Source organism: Plectropomus leopardus, chromosome 20, assembly GCF_008729295.1.
Source record: "Plectropomus leopardus isolate mb chromosome 20, YSFRI_Pleo_2.0, whole genome shotgun sequence".
Classification (NCBI taxonomy): Eukaryota; Metazoa; Chordata; class Actinopteri; order Perciformes; family Serranidae; genus Plectropomus; species Plectropomus leopardus.
In genome coordinates, this window is record NC_056482.1 from 27,038,397 (window position 1) to 27,059,645 (window position 21,249).

General features: G+C 35.8%; 2 protein-coding genes across 3 annotated transcripts in view; both read left to right on the forward strand.

Moving 5' to 3' along the window:
• Positions 1-244: 244 nt before the first annotated feature.
• LOC121959938 (cyclin-dependent kinase 2-associated protein 1-like) lies at positions 245-5,243 on the forward strand. Of its 2 annotated transcripts, none has more exons than XM_042509492.1 (4): positions 245-405; positions 3,341-3,441; positions 4,188-4,314; positions 4,646-5,243. In XM_042509492.1, exons 1-4 carry the CDS (start codon positions 369-371, stop codon positions 4,711-4,713), a joined length of 333 nt encoding a protein of 110 aa, XP_042365426.1. In that variant the 5' UTR covers positions 245-368; the 3' UTR covers positions 4,714-5,243. The 2 variants fall into 2 exon arrangements, with proteins under 2 accessions (XP_042365426.1, XP_042365425.1); XM_042509491.1 differs by lacking the exon at positions 245-405 and adding an exon at positions 849-1,009 and having other exon boundaries at positions 4,646-5,239.
• Positions 5,244-6,474: 1,231 nt separating this feature from the next.
• Positions 6,475-21,249, forward strand: part of LOC121960140 (M-phase phosphoprotein 9-like) — a 40,118-nt gene continuing 25,343 nt past the window's right edge. Inside the window, exons 1-16 of the mRNA XM_042509743.1 lie at positions 6,475-6,562; positions 8,587-8,858; positions 9,990-10,137; positions 11,496-11,585; positions 11,665-12,173; positions 12,750-12,915; positions 13,819-13,891; positions 15,060-15,163; positions 15,961-16,065; positions 16,138-16,610; positions 17,121-17,270; positions 17,378-17,465; positions 17,874-18,089; positions 19,176-19,223; positions 19,352-19,416; positions 20,897-20,998. Of these exons, the coding sequence (XP_042365677.1) occupies positions 8,623-8,858; positions 9,990-10,137; positions 11,496-11,585; positions 11,665-12,173; positions 12,750-12,915; positions 13,819-13,891; positions 15,060-15,163; positions 15,961-16,065; positions 16,138-16,610; positions 17,121-17,270; positions 17,378-17,465; positions 17,874-18,089; positions 19,176-19,223; positions 19,352-19,416; positions 20,897-20,998 (2,573 nt within the window). The 5' untranslated portion in view covers positions 6,475-6,562; positions 8,587-8,622. The remainder of the gene's footprint in view (positions 6,563-8,586; positions 8,859-9,989; positions 10,138-11,495; positions 11,586-11,664; positions 12,174-12,749; positions 12,916-13,818; positions 13,892-15,059; positions 15,164-15,960; positions 16,066-16,137; positions 16,611-17,120; positions 17,271-17,377; positions 17,466-17,873; positions 18,090-19,175; positions 19,224-19,351; positions 19,417-20,896; positions 20,999-21,249) is intronic.

Here is a 21,249-nt window from a genome sequence, read left to right on the forward strand (position 1 = left end):
CCTTTACAGCATTTAATCACAGTTTTTTTCTGTTATTTTAACTTAAATATCTGCATTTTCAGATATAAATTCTTGAAACCAAGTCTATACATTTCCAAAACATGTCCTAAAGTCAGAGCCTGGTGCCCCACTGTTATTCACCCCTCAGTGGGGGCCGTCCCCCTGCTTCACCGGGGTCACAGGTCATGACACTGGGACAGGATTGGGCCAAAACTGGTGCTTTTGTGTCCAACCATGTGGTGGAGAGATGGGACACACTGAGGGTTTACTCCTCATCTGAGTGGAAGAAGAGCGGATACAAATTTAAAGATAAAAGTGGATAAACTTTAATTTACTTTTCTTTATTTTTGGTTAATGTAAAAAGCTCAATGGAAACAAAGGATGCGCCCCCACAGACAAAGACAGGTATCTGCAAACCGGCTCCTTTTTTCCTTTTTCGAGTGTAAAAAAGTGTTTAAATTGAATAAAACTAAAGTATTTCACTCTTTTATCAAAGCGGAATTAATGTAACTTTAAATTAATACGCGCGCGGAGATAGTCGATTAAGTTTAACCGTTGTTTAAAAAAAAAAAACGTCTTTAAAATGTAAAGTAAAAAGTCAAAACTCACTTTACATGTTCACTTTTTAAACATCCGCGTTTTTCCCTTTTTTTTAACAAAGTGTTTAAAAAGTGTCGTTTGAAGTGGCGGGTAACGCTGAGTAAACGTCTTAAACGTGTGTGAAACGAGCCGTTTTTTTTTAAATGATCGTGTAAATCACGTTTTTAACCGTTTATTTTTGTCGTCTCGATAACCCGCAATGGATAGTAAAGCAGCGTTAGAAAGCACAGTGGGTGTCAATATAAAGTGACGGCCATATTTGCCGGTGCCGCTGTTGTAAACAAAAAGTGAGAGACAGACGCTTCACTGAATTTCGGGTCATTTTTATTTCTTTAATTTACAATGTCTTTGGGAATGTCTTATAAACCCAATGTCCATCAGCACATTCCGGGAACTTCTGGGAACCAGGGTAAGGAGAAAAAACGGCGGAAAATCAAAGTATCCGACCGTTAAATCGAGTGTTAAATTCGGGGTCTCGGAGAATACCTGGAGAAAGACCGTGTCTGTAGTTTTTGTCCAGTTATATATATAGGGTCAGATCCTGGGAGCTAGGCTAATTCATATCCGCCATTATTACTAATGTAAAAGAGCGCCATCCGCGATATCAGGCGGCGCGGGGCGACCGTTGGGAGGCGAAACGGCACCGCGGCGGTTCGTTAAACGCGGTAATCCGTCGTCCGGGGTCCCGGTCCCGGCGGGTGGGCGCCGTTACGCGGTGACAAAAAATGTATCAGTTGTGTCTTCTTGAGCCAGCCTTGTTCCGTTTCCTCCATGATGCTCCTCGGTGGGTCGGAGCTGCTGATTGATCTGCCTCTGAATGCTTCCGCGACTCTTCGAGGACATCTCGCGTCCGACGGAGAACATTACAGCCGAACAAAGCGGCAGGGGAGCGGCCAGGGTGGAGGACAGCGCCCGCCTCGAGTCAGTGCTGGAGGGAAGTACTAAGGTGTTTTATTTGTGGTAAAAAGTAGTATAACTGCAGTTTAAAAATAACATGTATTATACAGTAATGTATTCAAAAATTTATATTAAAAAAAAAGTAAATCAAACTAAAAAATGTAAAAGTAGGCTACTCATATCAGTGTTGGAGTAAAGTTAAACTTTAAACTTTATATATATATATAGAGAGAGAGAGAAAGAGAAAGAGATATTTAACTATAGTAAAAGTAGTGAAACTGCAATTTAAAAATAGTCTGGTACAAGTTGTATTCATTCAAATTAATTATTTTTTTATTAATTAAAAATAATTAAAAGTGAAAGTAAATTAGTAAGTAAATAATAAGTAAATAAAAGTATGTAAGTGTTATCTAAAAAAGTAGTACTTTTTAACTAAAAAGTAGCATATTTTAACTATATATTTAACTATAGTAAAAGTAGTATAACTGCAAGTTAAAAATAACATGTATTATAAAGTAATGTATTCAAAAATGTATTAAAAAAAAAGTAAATCAAACTAAAAAATGTAAAAGTAGGCTACTCATATCAGTGTTGGAGTAAAGTTAAACTTTAAACTTTATATATATATATATATAGAGAGAGAGAGAAAGAGAAAGAGATATTTAACTATAGTAAAAGTAGTGTAACTGTAATTTAAAAAATAGTGTTACTAAGTATTGTATTCATTCAAATTAATTATTTTTTATTAATTAAAAATAATTAAAAGTGAAAGTAAATTAAAAGTATGTAAGTGAGTAAGTAATAATAAGTAAATAAAAGTAAGTAAGTGTTATCTAAAAAAGCAGTACTGTTTAACTAAAAAGTAGTATATTTTAACTATATATTTAACTATAGTAAAAGTAGTATAACTGCAATTTAAAAATAACATGTATTATAAAGTAATGTATTCAAATTTGTATTAAAAATAAATAAATAAATAAAAGTATGTGTTATCTAAAAAGTTGTACTTTTTAACTAAAAAGTAGTATATTTTAACTATATATTTAGCTATAGTAAAAGTAGTATAACTGCAAGTTAAAAATAGTATGTTACAAGTAATGTATTCAAAATTTTATTTAAAAAAAGGAAATCAAAAATAAAAAATGTAAAAGTAGGCTACTCATATCAGTGTTGGAGTTAAGTATGAACTTTATATATATATTTAGATATATTTTTAAATATATATTTAATATAGTAAAAGTAGTGAAACTGCAATTTAAAAATAGTCTGGGACAAGTAATGTATTCAAATTTTTATTTTAAAAAAAAAGTAAAAGTATGTAAGTGTTATCTAAAAAAAAAATGTGAAAGTACTCATATGAATACTATACTTTACCATATATGAAAGTACTTATAACAGTGTTGAAATTAAGTAGCCTATGAACTTCATATATATACTACTAATATATACTACTTTAATTTTTAAGTTCGTTTTTATTATTTTTCAAGTAAAAATCCTTCAAAAATACATTTTTTAAAAGTAAATATACATTTGTAGTAATACCACAAAAAATAAAATAAATCATAAACAAAGTAGATCACCTTATACTTTCCTGCTACCTACCAGCACCTGACGATCACACTGGCTGTGCAGATATACGTGTGTGTGTGTGTGTGTGTATATATGTTGGGTTTGGAGACGGTTGGTTGGGCGAAACAAGCCGTTTGAAGAGCTTTCCTCGGGGTTCCTTGGAATAATGAAGTTGTTTTTTTCTGATTGTTCTCTGAGATTTGGCAGCAGCAGAAACATGCCGTCTGTTTGTGCTGTAAGTGTTCGCTGATGGCAGCTTGTGATTTCTGAACAGTTGGAAGCCTCCAGTCTCCCTCAGCGGCTAATCTGGCCACGTTGCAGTCCTACAGACCCCTCCTGAGCGACTATGGACCTCCATCTCTGGGATTCTCACAGGTAACTGCAATTAACCCTTGACATGACGTCCTTTTTTTTTTTGCACTGCTTTCAGATGCCTTTTACAAGCATTTCAAACCTCTGGAACTGTAGAAAATTGGTTTGATTTCTTTTGAAAACATGGGAAAAAAATCAAAGAGCAAATTTCCTGCAAATTGAAAAAAAAATTGTAAAAGATGAGGAGAAAATGACCTGAAAATTAGCTGGTGGTGATTATTAGATATTTAAAAAAACAAAAAAAAAAAAATAATAATAATAATAATAAAAAAAATAAATGTTACTATAAAAAAAAAATATGTTAATTTCCATATTTTCTATCTTTCTGTCTCTCTTTTTAGCATTTTCTTACAGTCTTTGCTGATTTATTTATTATTACATTTTTGGCCATTCCTTGTTAAATTCTTCATTGCCTTTTCGTCCTTTTGAGGGAAATCAAGCTAGTTTGCTCCGGTTTCTAAGGGTTAAACTTCTCATCTTACACTTTATCTCAGCTATTGAAATAAAGGTATTGTACCTGCATAAAGGAGAAAGGACCTTAAAGAGACAATGAAAAACAAAAGTAATGGTTGACGGACTCTAAGCGTTTGAGTTTTACGTCGCCGTATTTGTGTTTTCTTGCAGTTTTTTGGAGAACAATTTAAGTTTACGCCTCTTTTTTTCCCCTCCATGTTCTCAGGATAAAAAGGGCAAAAGCAGAAACGGTGTGAAATGTGTGATTTATCTCGCTCTGTTTGCTCTAACGTCAGGGCTCCACTGGCAGCCAAGTGCCTCAGAACAAATATGCAGAGCTGCTGGCCATCATCGAAGAGCTCGGGAAGGAGATCAGGCCCACATACGCAGGAAGTAAGAGCGCGATGGAGAGACTGAAAAGAGGTAAACATAAAACATGATTATATGCAACTTAATACATTTACTCAAATGCAAGTGTGTAGAATTTAGGGGGGTATTTTGGCAGAAATTGAATATGTAAGAAAAAAAATATTATAATCATATAGGACATAATAATGATATGTTTTTGTTAGTGTTTCACCTGAAAATAAGAATCTTTGTGTTTTTGTTATCTCAGACTGAGCCGTTATATCTACATAGGGAGCGGGATTTTTGACTCTAGTGGGGTAGAAACAGATTATGCAGAACAATTCAAGTGCAAACATACAGTAAAACAAAGTGTGCTCATTTAAACCGTATTTGTCTTTCTTCAAAGGAATAATCCATGCCAGAGGGCTGGTGCGTGAATGCTTGGCTGAGACGGAGAGAAACGCGAGGTCCTAGCTACGAACACACATTCCTCCCCGCAAGAACTAACAGTGCGCGTCTCATGAAAAAAAACAAAAAAAACTTGCATGGCATTTCCTTCGAGAAGAGGAAGTAAAAGAACAAAGGATGGGAAAAGCGAGCTCCTAGAGTGAACAAAAAAAAAAATAATACAAATCATGACTCCTGAGGATTGTGGAGGATCATTTAAATCATGTGTGGGTTACCGGAGGTCATATGGAGGGAGATCATGTGTTTTTAATGCCCCACTTTTGGGATCTTAATTTCGACTTCATATTTAAAACATTGATTTGTGCATGCGGATGGGCCCGGGGTTAACTGTAGACAGTGCATGGCTTGTACAGGTAGATGGAAAGGACTTGTTTTGATAGTATTTTGGTCTGTTTTTCAGACCCTTGTAACACATGAGACTGAGAGTGAGGGGCAGAGATGTGCCAAATGCATCGGTTCATTAGTGTTGAGGTTGGTTTTGGTATTAAAAAAAAGGAAAATGCTGTTACTTGCATCTTTGTATGTATTTATTACTCAGTGTAATAAATTGTATTTTCAATATAGTTGTCATTGCGTGATTCAGTGCATTTAAGACATTCATTCACTTAAAAGTAAAAACTAAAAGTCACTATAGTCTGAAAGTACCCCACAAGAAATTTTATATTTCTCCATTTTTTGAAATTTGTGCCATTATTATTTGTTTTTTCCCCTTAAAATTTTCACATATTTTATTAAATTATTTATTCTTTTATTTATTCCTCTTTATTTTTCCAGTATTTTAATGTTTTCACAAATGTATTTATTTTTTAGTTCTTTTTATGACAGTTTTCTTTTTCTCCCTCTATATTTTCACATTTTAAGTTATTTATTCTCCTGTTTATTCCTCTTTACATTTCCATTTTTTCCCCACACTTTGATTATTCTTTTATTCTTTTTTTTTTTTGCGCAGCTATGTGTTAATTTGTCTGTATATTTCCTCTTTTTTTCTTATCATATTTATTATTTTATTTACTCCTCTTTATATTTCCACATTTATTTTATATTTTCACATTTTTAAAAAATATTTTTAAATGGCATTTTTGTCATTTCTTTATACATTTACATTCCATAAATTTACCTATTTATTTTCCTGGTTATATTTCCACATTATTAATAATTCTTTTATATTTTTACACTTTTAAAAAATATTTTCAATGGCAATGACACTTTATAAATGTATTTGTTATTTTATTTTTTCCTCTATATTTCCACATTTTAAATTATTTACCCTTTTATTTATTCCTCTTTATACTTTATTTCATTATATTTCTTTCATTTTTATGGCACTCCTGTTGATATAATGCACTCAAATATTCAAGTCAAGTACACTAATATCATATTTGCACGGTAAATGTACTTTATCTTCACCGCTGTACAGATGTTATCTTAAGGGTATATAAAAGGAAAAAAAAGACCCAGGACGAGAGAGATAAACAGCAGATGATGAATAAATAAAACAAATACAATGAATAAAGTCTAAAGACACAAATAAGTAAAACAGATGAGGAAAAACTTGCATGTTACAGTGAGAAAAGCAGAACAACATCAGCTGTCTGTCCGCAGCTTTCTTCTCTGTCAGCTTTTGTCCCAACAGATGTGGACACCTTCTTTCCCGCGATCAGCCAATCAGAACACAGAGTGAGAGCGCCGACCAATCACAGCGCTCCATTTTTGATTACGGATGGACCAATGGGGGCGCGGCGCTGCGGACGTTACAGCAGCGGAGATCACTGCAGTGCAGCAGCCAACCAGCAACCAGCGAGCCGACTGTCTACTCACACAGAAATATGGACGAAACGATGCTACGACTCAACGAGTAACTATTATTTAACCTTATTTCCCGTATTTCCTCTTTAAAACACTGTTTGTCTCTCGGTTTACGCGAGCGATAAGTCCTCGCGCGCTGTCCAGCTTCCCGGGCTTACAAACTAGCTAAACTTAGCTAACTAGCCTGCTAACCGATTGCCTGTCAGTGTTAGTTAGTTGTAAGTTAGCTGCCTGGTTAGCTAGTTAACGAGCTCCCCAGACAACTTAACCGGGCTGAAACATCGATGCTGGCTGCCTGACACCGCAGCTAAAGAGGCTAATGTTAGCTGTTTTAATTGTTGAAACCGCTGCATGGCTAATTATAGCTGTCTTGTTGATTGTGTTGATTTTGGTTAATTAGCTTTTCAGACAAACATGGCTAGTTCAGACAAGCTGACACAAAACACAGGAAACACAGGTCGAAACACACAGACAGGACTATCAGATGCTAATGCAAAACATTGACACATTTGCTTATGTATTTGTGTTTATGTTTGTTTATGTTTTGTCAACTCTTGAATGTTGACAGCTGGTGTGAGGATAGAAATATGACATGGACTGAGTGCTCATCCTCAGATATAACAGCTGCAGCTGTATTTTCTTTTTTTTTATTATTTATTATTATTTTATTAAATTAAATTATAGTTTTTTTCAATACTTAGACATGGAAATGTAGTTTAGTATTCAATCAGAAGTGCACACGTGAAGAATGATGTACAGAAAGTCATAAATGGCGCCTAAAAAAATTAAACGTATTTATTTTGGGCTTTATGTATGTAACCCTCTGAAACTGGCTTGATTTTTTTTTTTTTTTATGGGAAATAACAAGCTGGAACACACAGGAAACACTAACAGACAGAGAAGGATCTCAGATGCTAATGCAAAACATTGACACGTTTGCTTAAATATTTGTGTTTATGTTGGTTTATGTTTTGTCAACTATTAAATGTTGACAGCAGGTGTAAGGTTAGAAATATGTCTTAATATATGTTTTAATATATATATGTCTGAATATTCTCAGATATAACAGCTGTGTAATAAACAGCTGTTTTTTTTTTTTTTGTTGTGACCATTAGATTAGGATTAAATTAGATTTAAATTTAATACTTAGACATAGAAATGCAGTCTACTATTCAACCAGAAGTGCACAAGTAAAGAATAATGTACAGAATGTTATGAACTGTGCTTAAAAAATGCTAAAAATGTTAAAAAAGATTATTATGGCTATATGTATTTAACCCTCTGAAACTGGCTTGATGTCTTTCAAAAATGTGCATTTATGTTTGTTTATGTTTTGTCAACTCTTGAATGTTGACAGCAGGTGTAAGGTTAGAAATATGACATGGACTGAGCGCTCATTCTCAGCTATAACAGCTGTGTAATAAACAGCTGCTTTTTTTCTTTTGTTGTGACCTTTAAATTAAGATGAATTGAGTTTAGGTTTAATTGTACCATAATTGCATTGAAATGCAGGTACTGAGACACAGAAATGCAGTTTAGTATTCCACCAGAAGTGCACAAGTAAAGAATAATGTACAGCAATTGTGCTAAAAATTCAAGTCAGTTTCATTTTTCATTTTTTTTTTTTTTTTTCCTGTATCAGGAAAGTCAAGTAGCTGGTTAAATGCTAGAGTGAACAGATACATATATATATATATATAATATATATATATATATATATATTTTTTTAAGCTTTTTATATGTATATTTATATGTTTATAGGTAGTGTAATCCTGAGCTTTGGGGCGTAATTGAGGAAGTCTGCATCCTCAGTTTTTTTTTAGGCTGTTGCCAGTTATAAGTAATGCAAATTGAGGACATATGCAGAATAAACAGCTGGACTTATAGATGGTGTAGATGTTAAAGATCTGGCATAACATGTACAGCATAAAAATGAATCCTGTACAGGTCAGTACACACAGTATGGACAGTAGTATAAATCTATGGAGAGAATATTAAATCAAAATAAGTAAGTGAGGACCATATGTCCACATATCTAAACTGCCTCTTGTTTCCCCGTCTCTTTGTCTCCAGCTGTCAGACTGACCCCCTCTGCATGGGCCCATAAACATGTCCACAGATGACAGTATCTCTGAGGATGTGTCCAGCTCGGGGGCTTTGAGCCATTGCCATGTCAGTGCTGACGGGGATGTGGGTAAGGAGAGCGAGACCTCTCTGGTGTCCTCTGAGGGGACATCGGCCTCGGGGCTGGCCGTCTCTGAGGACAGACACACGACCTCCCAGACAACAGGAGGCACTGTGGCGAGCAGGCCCGTGGACATCACACCAGCATGCAACAAGATCAGGTGCAGCAGCTTTCAACATGCTACTGTTTATGGAAAATGACACAGTTTAGAGCGCAGACATTAAATATGAAGCTGTAGACACATTTTTTTATAAAAGGGTTATTTGAATTTTCTGAGAAAAAAAAAAATCCAAACAGTAGACTACGCTTACATAAATATTTAATTCATTTACCATAAAAAAAAAAAAAAACTCAGTTTAATTCAATTCATGGTAATTGAATTAAATATTTATGGGAGCATAGTCTAGGGTGCAGATTTTTCTTCTTTTTCTTTTATCATCTTTTCATCCAGCACCTATTTTTTTGTCGTCTGGATATGTGTGTTTTTGTGAACTTTATTTGAATGTTCTCTCAATTATAAATGGTGCTTAAAAAACAAAAAATCCTGTGGAGGACCATTATTGTAGTTTTCTGAATTTCCAGGAACATGTTTTTATATGTGTAAGACCATTTTACATTAATTTCCAGATGTCAAATTTTAAAAAATCCTGAGAGATGCCAGACTTGTTTGGGTACAGGAAAAAAACAAAGGCACTTTATCACTGTGTGATAAAAGAATCTTTTTTTTCCCCCAAATTTTTTTGATCATGTTTTTATATATATTTAGTTTTTTGCTATTCGAATGCTGTTTGCTTGATTTTTTTTTCAAAAAAACATGGAGAAACAACAATGAGCAATTTTAGAAGAAATTACTGGAAAATTAAGGAAATTAATAAAAGAACAAACAAACAAACAAACAGGGAAATACTTAATAATAATAATAAAACTTAATAATAATAATATATTCTATTAAAAAAAAGTATAAAAGTATAATTAGGATGATTATAAATCTTGTTTTGGGGACATTTTTCCATAGCATTTTTCAAAAAATAATTTTCCAAATCTAGTAATTTCTTGAAGTTTGCAGAACAGTTCTGGCTAAGTTGCTCTTTGTCATTTTTCTCATGTTTTAAAAAAACAAAACAGACCATTTGGTTTTGGTTTCAGGTTTTGAAGGATTTGTTAAAGCATTTGAACGCAGCACAAGAAAAGAATGTCTATCTGGGTTTCAGAGGGTTAATCTACATCTTGCACACACAGTATATACCAAGACTTAGCTGCAGTATGTGATTTAACATATGATTTATTGCAGGAGTCTGTGTCTGAGCACAGATGAAGCGTTCGAACAAGGGAAGAGCCTCCCATTCATCAACCCAAGCTCCCTGGAGACCCTGAGGGCTTTGGTGCAGGAGATCCAGAGCAGCGGAGAGACCGACCCTGAGATCTGGAAGGATTGCGAGGTGGGAAAACACCACAGAGCCTGAGAGGCGGTCACTATATTATAAAAATGGGGAACTGAGAGTGTAGATGCACGCTGATGACGTTGAAAGTGAAGTTGGGGTTAGCTGCTGTGGTTAGCAGTTGTTCTTGCATTTGGCAGCTGGCAGCCTCATTTCTGAGCTGTCACTTTTATTTTTTGTGCGGATCACACCTGACAGTAAGACAGACACACACATTCACAAAGACCCCAACACCACACACACACACACACACACACACACACACACACACACACACACACACACACACACACACACACACACACACACACACACAGAGCACCACACTGCAGCTGATCTTTTTGGACACAGAGTGTGATTTGTAGGGAACAGACAACTGTGATGTGCTGCAACACAAAGACTCTTGGCTGCGTAGTTCATCAGGCTTGAGGCCCTTTAGATTACATACTACATACTGAATTATTATATGGCCAAATCACCAGAGAATTGTTGTTCCTTTGTTTATCACCTCTCTCTCTCTGAAGGGAGATTGCATCACAGTCGCAGTGGTGCTCAGCTGCTTCCCTTCACAAATACATACACATATATGTGTACACAAGCAGTATGCAGGCAAATTCAGTCAAAAATAAGTTTTTCTTAATGCATATCACCTTTTTTTTTTTTACGTTTTTTTTTTCTTGGCTTTTGGCTTTATTTGAGACAGGACAGTTTGAGCGTGAAAGGGAGAGAGAGAGAGGGGATGAAATGCAGCAAAGGGCAAGGCTGTAATTGAAACCTGCGGCTGCTGCGGTGATGACACAGCCTCTGAACATGGGGCGCCCGCTCTACCAACTGAACTACTGGGCGCCCTGCAAATCCCGTTTCTACATACTTTTTTATTTACTCAGTCATTGTGTTCACAAAATTTCTTCTTTTTTTTCCAAATACTTTTTTTTTTCCCACTAATTGTCCGTGGGTGTCCGCTCGGCTCTCAATCTCCGCTAGTGTCTCCGAATGTCCGCCCTCTGTTTCCGCTGGTGTCTCTGCTGGTGTCCGCTCTGCTCTCATTATCTTCGCCGGTGTCTCCGCTGGTGTCTGCTCCGCTTTCATTCTCTGCCAGTGTCTCTGAATGTCCGCCCTCCTTTCTGCCGGTGTCTCTGTCGGTGTCTCTGCCGGTGTCCGCTCCACTCTCATTTTCTGCCGGTGCCTCCGCTGGTTTCCGCTCTGCCAGTGCCCGCTCCGCTGTCTTTCTCCGCTGGTATCTTATCGGCCACGAGAATCTGGAAATGATGGGTTTATCAGTATTGGTTTGCAGTACTTGTTATGGTGCATCACTGCTGTACATGATGCTTAGTTAGTTTGCTGTTTTTCTGCATCAGGGCCGATGGTTGCATCTGTTTCAGCTGGTCGAGAAGCAATACCAAGAGCAAATACTCGCTCAGCAAGAACAATACCAGTGCCAAATACAGGTAAGCCTCCATCTCGTTATCATGATGGTCAAATATTTGTTTTTGCAGTGAAACAATGATGTGCTTTTTTTTTCTCCAGTTGATTCAGGATGAAATCAAAGCTCTGGTTCAGCTCCAGAACCGCCAGGCCAGCGTCCAGCCGCACACTGAGTTCTCTCCAACTTCGGGGATCAAAACTTCCACCAACACAAAGGACTTTATCTTCCCCCTCATCTCCAGTGACTGCACAGTCCCCAAAACTGGAGCCAGTGACAATGACAGCCTGGCAGCCCCGGCCCACACCCCTTTTAGCTCCCCTTCACCTCCGCTCCCTAGATCAGAGACCGCCAACCAGGGGGAGGAGCGGGCGACCACCGTGCTCAGCAGCGGGTACGGGACTCTGTCTGCCTGGGAAACAGGTCTGGAACCTGCTGTGTCTCCAGGGGACGATGAGGACGGTGGTCCAGTGAGGGAGAAGCTTCACTGGTCCCCGAACTTCCAGGAAGACACAGAGACGACTGTGATTGGGTGCCAGCAGGATTCCTCGCATGAGAGGACTCTGGGAGTGAATGAACCCAACACGTTAATGTACCAGCAGAGAACCTCTGGGTACGTCTGAGCTGATCGACAAATCAAATCTGTATGACAGAGTACCTGCGGTCTGAAAAGTTTCAAAGGGTCCATTTTATTTTATTTTTTAGGGTTTATTTGCATATTTTATTTAGATTTTTCCTCAAAATATACAAACAACACAGTCACAAATACAATACAAAAACACCAATTTATATTACAAATAATTCAACAATAAATTAACAGACAATAAAATAAATTTACATAAAAATGTAATTTATAAAATCAAGTACAACATTACAATAAAAGGGGAAAATGATAAGAGACAGGATAACATTAACCATAACAACTTGGTCTAGTACAACACTAAAATTGTGAGATTATAGGGATGGTAATTCCAAAGTCTTTCTAAAAACGTTTTCTCCCACGTATATTATATAAGTATATTATGATGAGAGGGCTGACTGAAGGCAAGGTGAAATGGTGAAAATATCACTCTGACCATGGTATTAAAAATGTCTTAAAAATTTTACACTTCTGTCAGTGAATCCTGCAGAAACCCAACATTTCATCAGATTAATATCTCTGCTCACCCCTGATTTGTTGACTCGGCAGCACCAGCCAGCTTTTGACCTCGTGGGCCCAGAGGCAGAAACTCAGGCCCAAGAAGAGCAAAGCAGGACCAGCTTCATCCCAGACCGCTGAGCACCAGGAGCAGCCACGCAGCCTCAAAGACCCCCACAAACAAAACGCCCCAGAGAGCTCAGACCTCCAGGACCAGGTACAACTCACCAAGTGTTTTTGCTGGATTTATTTATTATCATTATTATTTATTTATTTACTTACTATTATTTATTTCATTTTTTCAAAAACATTTGTATCTATTATTTGTAATGTTAACCTTTTATTTATTTATTTTAAATTTACATTTTATTTATTTATAGCTATTTAGAATATAGAATTTATGTATTTATTTATTTTACTTATGATTAATAAATTATTTCCAGTCTATTTATATTTTTTATATATTATTTTATTTTATATATTTTATTTTTATATTTAATATAGGTCCCGCTACATGGACAGCAGTTCACATTAATACCATATTACACTTCACATGTGACCAAAAATTGATATGCAATACTTGAATTGATTTTTTAAGTTTCTTACCATTGACCAAACATTGACTTTTCCCTGCCATTTTTATGCATTTATGATGTCAAGTCGGCAACTTATGTTATGAAATAACGTTATCAATGTTAATATACTCACCTGGCATGCTTTATAGGTAAAAACTGCTTTTTTTCTACAGCTAATAGATGCATAAACTAAAATGTGCAACTACTAAAACTAAAACGAGAGCTAATAGGAACAATATAATTAAATATAATATTTTTTTATCGTCAATTGTTGGCACTGTTACCATGCTTTTCGCCATTTCTGCTGCTGAAACATCACAACTTGGCAACTCAGGTATTACTGAAATTTCCCACTCATAATTGCAACTTCGGAGGGCCCTTTGATGTGCTCGTAACTCGTAAATAATGACATTTCCAAGAGCACATGAAGGCAGCATTTATCACTGCCCTGCATCTGTGATGTTTTTGTTTTGGATGTATGTGTCTGTTGTACTGATTACGTTCCCTCTGCTGAATCTAATACACTCGTCTCTGTTGCGCTCCAGCAGCGAGCGGCCGGGCCGTCGTCCAGCTCCTTCCCCCTGAGGAGGAGTGACAGCCTGATGTCTGAGGCGTCAGGTAACAATTCACTGACTCAGATGAAACACCGAACAGCAGGGGTCCCCCAGTGTGAAGAAATCACTGACATATTCACTGTGATAGAAGATAAACAACACAAAATATGACCGTTTTTATGAAAGATGAAGCCCTGTTGCAGTTACCACAAGTGACAGTAGGATGGCGCTGTTGTACATGCTTTATTTCGAGGAATAATATATATTCCCCTTTTCCTTCGATGAGTAAGAAACTGGTAATACAACAACCTGGATTTTTTAAATCTTTTTTTTCTTTCAAAATATACACACAAAATTTCCTTTTGAACAAATATGCCTGTACATTCTGAAGTGCAAAGAGCATGTATAATTACATATATTCATACTTGGTACAACATCAAACAGCCAAACACAAAATATATAAATAAATCAATAACAGATAAAAATAGATACATCAATATTGTTTTAAATTTAAGAAATGATGTCACAGATGTCATGACAGTTATTACAGTGATATTGAGAATCAGTCATGGGTTTATCTGGAAATTTTTTTTTAAAAGGAAAGAGAGAAAATTATGTATAAAAAGTTATAAAAGAATATCCAGAAAACATTTTTTAATTTTTTATTTCATAGCCCCTTTTCCCTTCCTTCCTTCTTGTTCATTGTTGTTTTTTTCTTTTCTTTTCTTGCCAATTATTTTCTTGTAACTTCTTTTCAGATTATTTCCAGTTTATTTGCTTTTTGCTAATTTTCATGTAATTTTCTTGCAATATTTTACTCCTTTTTTCCCCATTTTTTGGGTTATTTCTTTTTAAAGTTGCTCTTTCAAGTCTTCACTTGCTTTTTTAATTTTCTCAGTTTTCAAAGGGTTAAGCCTTCTCACAACATCAAATGTGCTGTTTTTTTTTTTATGCTTTTAAAGGATAATTCTGAAAATATTTCACATATTTCTGATTGTCTACAAATCCCATGAAAGGACCAAAGCAGCGTCCTTACTTTGTCTTTATTGTTGGTTTTAGTCTTTTTATGGGATTTGTTGACAACAGACAGAACAAATATAGAAATCACCAGACTTATCTTTTAAAACGTAAAAACGGCAGCCAATCATGCTAGAAATATCCGATGCATAATAAACAAATTAAATAATAAATTAATAAAAAATTAAGACACTATTTTCTTCTCTCTGTCTCAGGCCTCACTTACTGGCGTCTGAATGAAAGTGAGCTGTATCACCCCCTCCCGGACAGCTTCGACAGTGGCGCTTACCTCCTTCTGCAAGAGGCGTCCATGAGTCTTGTGAGTAACATCTACAATTCACCGTGTGACCTGTGGCTGACTGAGAGATGTGTGTTTTATGAACAGTCATCAGTAATGAAAAAGATAATGTTAAAAAGGCAAGACACTAACCACTAAAATGTCTCATGTATACTAGTATAAATAAAAAATAAACATATAAATAAAAACAAATATACATTAATTATTGTATGAATACATAAATAAATAAATGTATAAGTAAGTACAGGTATAGATAAATTAAAAGATGAATATGGAAACAAAAAAATTCTAACATAAATTAAGAAAGAATGAAGGTTAAGATGTAGAAATAAATGTGGAAATCAATTAATACATGCAAAAATGAATGAATGCAAATTTATATTTAAACATTCATAATTAAATATCCTAAATTTATTATTACATTTTTGTGCAAATACATTTATTTATTTGTGTATTATCGGATTTTATTTATTTCTGTAGTTATTTATTTATTCCTGTTTTATTTATTTAGAGCTGTTTTTATTTATGTATTTTATTTATTTTTGTAATTTTTCTAATTAAAATGTATTCCCACACTCATTTATATATAAATATATATTTATATTTATTTAAAAATTATATATTTTTATTTAAAAATAAAAATATATATTTATATATTTATTTAATTTGTTGTTGTTATTGATTATTTATGTATGTTTATATGTATATATGTGTGTGTGTGTGTGTATATTATTTAGTATTTTATTCTTGCATCTGTTTATACATGTATTTGTTTCTTTGGTGATTCTTAAATAATTTTTTTGGTCCTCGATATTCAGGAGCCTCGTCTGTCCCTCAGAGAGATCTACCAGAATAAGCAAAGATCAGACTGTAAACGGTCAGACTGGGAGGGCTCTGCTACGTCCAGTCCTTCGTCCCCACAGGTACGTCTCACGGCTCATCAGCGATCGGTTTAGTCCTCGGCTGAGCCTCTGAACCGTAATTTGTTGCTTCAGGTGTTGACGTTGGACCCAGCGGCTAACCAGCGGCAGTCCGATCGCACCTCTGGCTTCACTTCGCCCTCTCACTTCAGCAGCCCTTCGTACGCCGCTCAGCCGCACCTCTACCCCAGAGTCGGGACCCCTGTGACCCCCGACAGCATGGCGGAGGGCAGCCCAAACCCCGGAGACACAGACTGCATCTCTGATACCTCCAGCGTCTCGGCCGCCGGGCCTTCCCCCTCGCAGGTGCAGAGCTCGTGGGGAAACCAGGCGGCCGTGTTTACCTCCCAGGAGAAGACGCAGCCCGGCTCCCACACATCCAGCCAGCAACACAGAGCCAGCGCCCCGTTAGCCAGCGAGGAGGAGGCGAGTCACACGCACACCAGCACCCTGAAGCCTTGTTCAGCCTCTGGTGCTTCTCTGCGGCCGTCAGCCAGTCCACACGTGGAGAGAGCTTCATCACTAGAAGACCCTGTCGTCCTTTCTCTGTGAGTGTAACGTGCACCGGCTGCAGGGTTCATTCACACCGGGATAATCATGTTCAACGTAAAATAACTTAATTTATTCAGCCATTTTTCAAACAGGTATTTACAAAGGCTCTTTGAAACCCGTGCAAATTTATTGATTTCTGAACAGGAAAAAAAATAAAATCAGCAAGAAATTAGTAAAAATTACAATACAATGACCTGAAAATTAATAAAAGTAAATGAATAAAAAGAAAATAATTTAAAAAATTTGTATAAAATTATACAAATTTGCACAATTTTCTCGCAACAGATGGCTGTCGAAAATAAAATTTCATCCTTAAAAATAAAAATGAGCGTTTAAAAATTTACTTGAAAATCCTTGGTGATTTGATGAAGGGTTTCTTCTCTTATGAAAGAAAGGATTTAAATAACTAAATATATATCTAAATAACTCCATTTTTTTATTCCTGTAGATGTCATCCACTCTTAACAGTTTCATCTTATTATTTCCCCGTATTTTTTTTTCCTCAGACTGAGGCAGAACCTGCGAGAGAAGCACTCTCGACACGTGGCCGATCTGAAAGCGTATTACGAGTCTGAGATCCAGATCCTGAGAGACAAACTGAAGCTCAGAGATCTGCCGCAGGATTTAGAGAAGAGCAACCAGGTCCTCACTGAGAGGTGTGTGTTACTTTACATTTACTCTTCATCTTATCCATGTTTGTCAGTCTCACACAGAAAGATTGTAGTTTTACTCACTAACTGTTGTTATTGTTGTTTATCCACAGATGTAAGCACTTAGAAAAAGCTCTGGCTGAAGCCACCAGTCGCATTCAAGAACTCGAGGCAACAAACGGCTTACTGGAGAAAAAACTGGTAACTGTCCTCACTTTGTTTTTGAAATATTTGCTCTTGAAAATTTTTAATCTGTAAATACAACTCTTTGATATCTGCAAATGCCCTGTAACTAATTCAATAGGAAAAATTAAGTCATATATATTTTTTTATACGTTTTTTTTTTTTTATTTGGAAATGTTGGCAAAATACAGAGTGTGTACTTAGACTAACATTTCATTTAAAAAAAATAAAATACAAAAAATTAATTCTTATTTTATAACCTGAGCAAAAAGTCACATGTTGTATGTGAAGCTCCACTTTTGTTATATAATTAAAGATGCATGCAGCCTTTTGCTTTTTATTCGCACATTCATCAAAAGTAGTTTTCCTCATCAATAATTGATCATTACGTCATTTCTAAATTTCTACACGATTTTCTATTTTTAGGCTGAATGGCCGGAGCGGTATGCCGTAGCAGGTGCTACTGTGAAATCTTTGCAGCAGCGACTTGAAGAAAGCAAACGCTCGAGCAAAGAGAAGGACGCCTCGGCAGCACGTTTGAAGACCCACGTCCGGCAGCTGGAGGAGTCGGTGCAGAAAGCCTGCAGGGAGGCGGCGGAGAGCGAGGCGAGGAGGGAGAGGGAGTACAAGATGCTGCAGGACGTGAGTACGAGTGAGCTATGAGAGAGCTTATGAACCCAAGACTGTTTTTTAACCTTAAAAAAAAGCTGTCCTCAGCAAACTTGAATAGTAAAAATCAATCTGACATGTTGTTTAGAGGGGGGATGATTGGGAATGTTTTTTGTTATTTATTAATGTTCATAGAGTCTCAATTAATTTAATCAACTGAATTGTTGTTTTTTTAAATTCTATTAGAAGATTTGACAATTATATCTGTTTATGATGATAAAATGTTTGTTTCTATCTGCATATGTCAACACAGCATGAACAAATAACTCCATTATTACAATTTAATTACCTTTTATTTCTTGTTAATTCCCATAAATTCCCTCTCATTCCCATGGAAAGTTTACGCCTGGAATATTTCCAGAAATTTGTAATCTTAGTTGCAGCCTCATGTTATGTTACATTAGAGAAATCTCACGCCTTTCTGAGCAGTGAGGGATGGATCTGTAGCTGCTGAAGTGAGAGAAAAAAGAGAGCAGTGATATCAACTCAGCGCTCTGCATTTGTAGATACGAGGGGATGATAACAGTTAATAGATGATTAATCGGTTGTTAAGAATTAAATCAAACTTGAAATTTAATCTATAGGCTATGAAATATGTTGCTGTGAGCTATGACTGAGGGAAAAATGCAATTGTATAAATATTTTTTGAATATTTTTGAAGTTTTATGTTTTTAAATTTTTTTGTGTGCAAAGTTTGTTTTTTTAAGCAAAGTTTAATTATTATTATTTTTTTAGATAACAATTTATCGATCATTACTTTTACCAATTAAGAAAAGTGCTTGCAATTTGCAACTTTAGTTTTAAATATTTTTATTCTTTGAAAGTTTTGGGGGTTTTTTTCCAATAAGCAAAGTTCATTTATTTTTATTTTTTAGATAACAATCAATCGATCGATTAATTTTTACTATTAAAGTGCTTACAATTTGCAACCCTAGTAGATACCCAGAGCTGAGGCATCATGTCAGCAGAGAGAAAAAAATGATCGGTTCGTCCTTATTCCATTTTACATAACTCTGATCAACACTAATGTGACTCATGACTGAGGTTTTGTTTCCTCAGCTGCTCGGAGAATATGACTCTCTGCTGAAGGAGCACGAGGGGCTGAAGGTAACAAATCTGATATTTTACGCTCTGATTATTTGATTATCATCGAAACATGTTGGACCATTTCTGCAGTGACAAACAAAATCAATTTTCTTTACGTCTCACCTTCATTTATCTTTGTGCGTCTACAGAACAACCTGGTGTCAGCGGAGAACAAGCTCGTCGATGCCAACGATCTGATATCAGAGCTGAAGAGGTGAGCGGATTGATTGTAGAGAGTAACACAACACTAATTAGATTTGGTAATTTTATACACTCTGTTTTCTGTCCAGGGTTTTATTTTAGGTTCTTATCAACTCTCAGAGAGAAATGGTGGTATTGATTTTTTTTTTATCTCACACTCGGCGAGAAAGTTGAAGTTCTGTACTATGATCAAATACACAACAGTCACATGGAAGCAGTCTTTAGTAATGAACATTTTGGATCTCATTTCCCTCCCCAACAGTGCTAATTGAGAATGTAAATGCAAAAGCAAATCTGAAAAAGAAAATCAAGAAAAAGAAGAGAAAATCAGAAAAATAAAAAAATAAGAAAATAAAAAATAAAAAAGACAGAAAAAATATGGAAAATCAACAAAAAAAAGAAAATCAGGAAAATGAATAGAAGGTTAAGAAAACAGAAAAGAAAATCAGAAAATGGAAAGAAAAAAAAATCCAGAAAAAGAAAGTAAAAAGAAAATCAGAAAAAGTCATAAAAATCAAGAAAAAGCAAAGAAAAAAGGTGCTTGGGCACAAAGCAGCCGTCCTTCTTAAGCCAAACATTTGCATCTTGTCTCAGGCAGATCGAGTGGTGAGGATTTTTTAAATAATATTAAACAGTAACAAAGCAATAACTACTTGAAGGGAGCTTTTTGCAGAGATGTGACGTTTCGGCTGTATTCTGGTTATCATTGTCATCGGCGGCTCCTGCAGTTTTGTAAAAGAGTTGCAGTGGAGGCTGGTAGACAGCCGTTCAATGGAGATGGAGAGGATTAATCAATAGAGCCTAATGACGGTCTCTGTGCTGTCGAAAGTAGTTAATAGCATCGGCTGCCGCTGCGCAGCAACTTTCCATCGCAGTTTCAGCTCCGCCTGCAAATTGGCACCAGTAAAGGCAGCGCCGTGGACTCCGCTCTGATGAAGTGTGTCGAGTCGATTCAGCGGATTCACGGGCAGATAGCAAACTGCAGCTCGCAGAACATCGATGTGTGTGTCATAGGAGGGCTGTGGTGCTGAAACAAGTTAGCTGGAGGGAGAGAAAGAATAAAAATAGACAGAGAGGTCCAGAAACCTGTAAGAGCCCTTTAAAAAAAGGGAATAAGAAGCTAGCAACAGCTACAACATTCAAGCAAACAAAAAAAAGAATTTAAGAAAAATAAAGTTGGGAAAAGACTAGATATTCAAGAAAAATTAAAAGAGCCAGAGAAAAAAAATCATCAAAAGAAAATCAAGAAAAAAAAAAAAAAATTAAAAACAACAAAAAAGGAAATCAAATAAACTAACAAAAGAATACCAGAAAACAAAAAAATATTCGAGACAAAAAAAGAAAAGAAAATCAGACAAGGCTTAAAAAATCAAGAAATAAAAAATATGAAAATAAAAATAAACAAAATAATAATTCAAGCGGACAAAATAACAACAAAGTAATAAAATAATCTTATCTTTACATCTTGTGTTATCTTTGTCTGTGCCCCTCAGAATAATCTCCAAGCTGGAGTCTCAGGTGAAGCAGCTGGAGCACGAAAACCAGGCGAGGGCACGTTTCTCTTCCCACAGTAACACACAACCCTCCGGAGCCGGGTAAGATCTTAAATTTACTGACAGTCTGATGTTTAATGAACTAACACGTGCTGGATCTTAAAGTCCAATGTAAATGCATGTTTTTTTTCTGAAATATATACACAAGAGCTGCTCTGTGCATCACACGAGAAAAATATCAGAAACCAAAATATAGAAATGTATTATATATTATATTTTATTTTTTGTAGTTTCATGATTACTCCACTTTTTTTTCATTAATACGTTGAAAAAGAATAAGTGTCATCGTACTG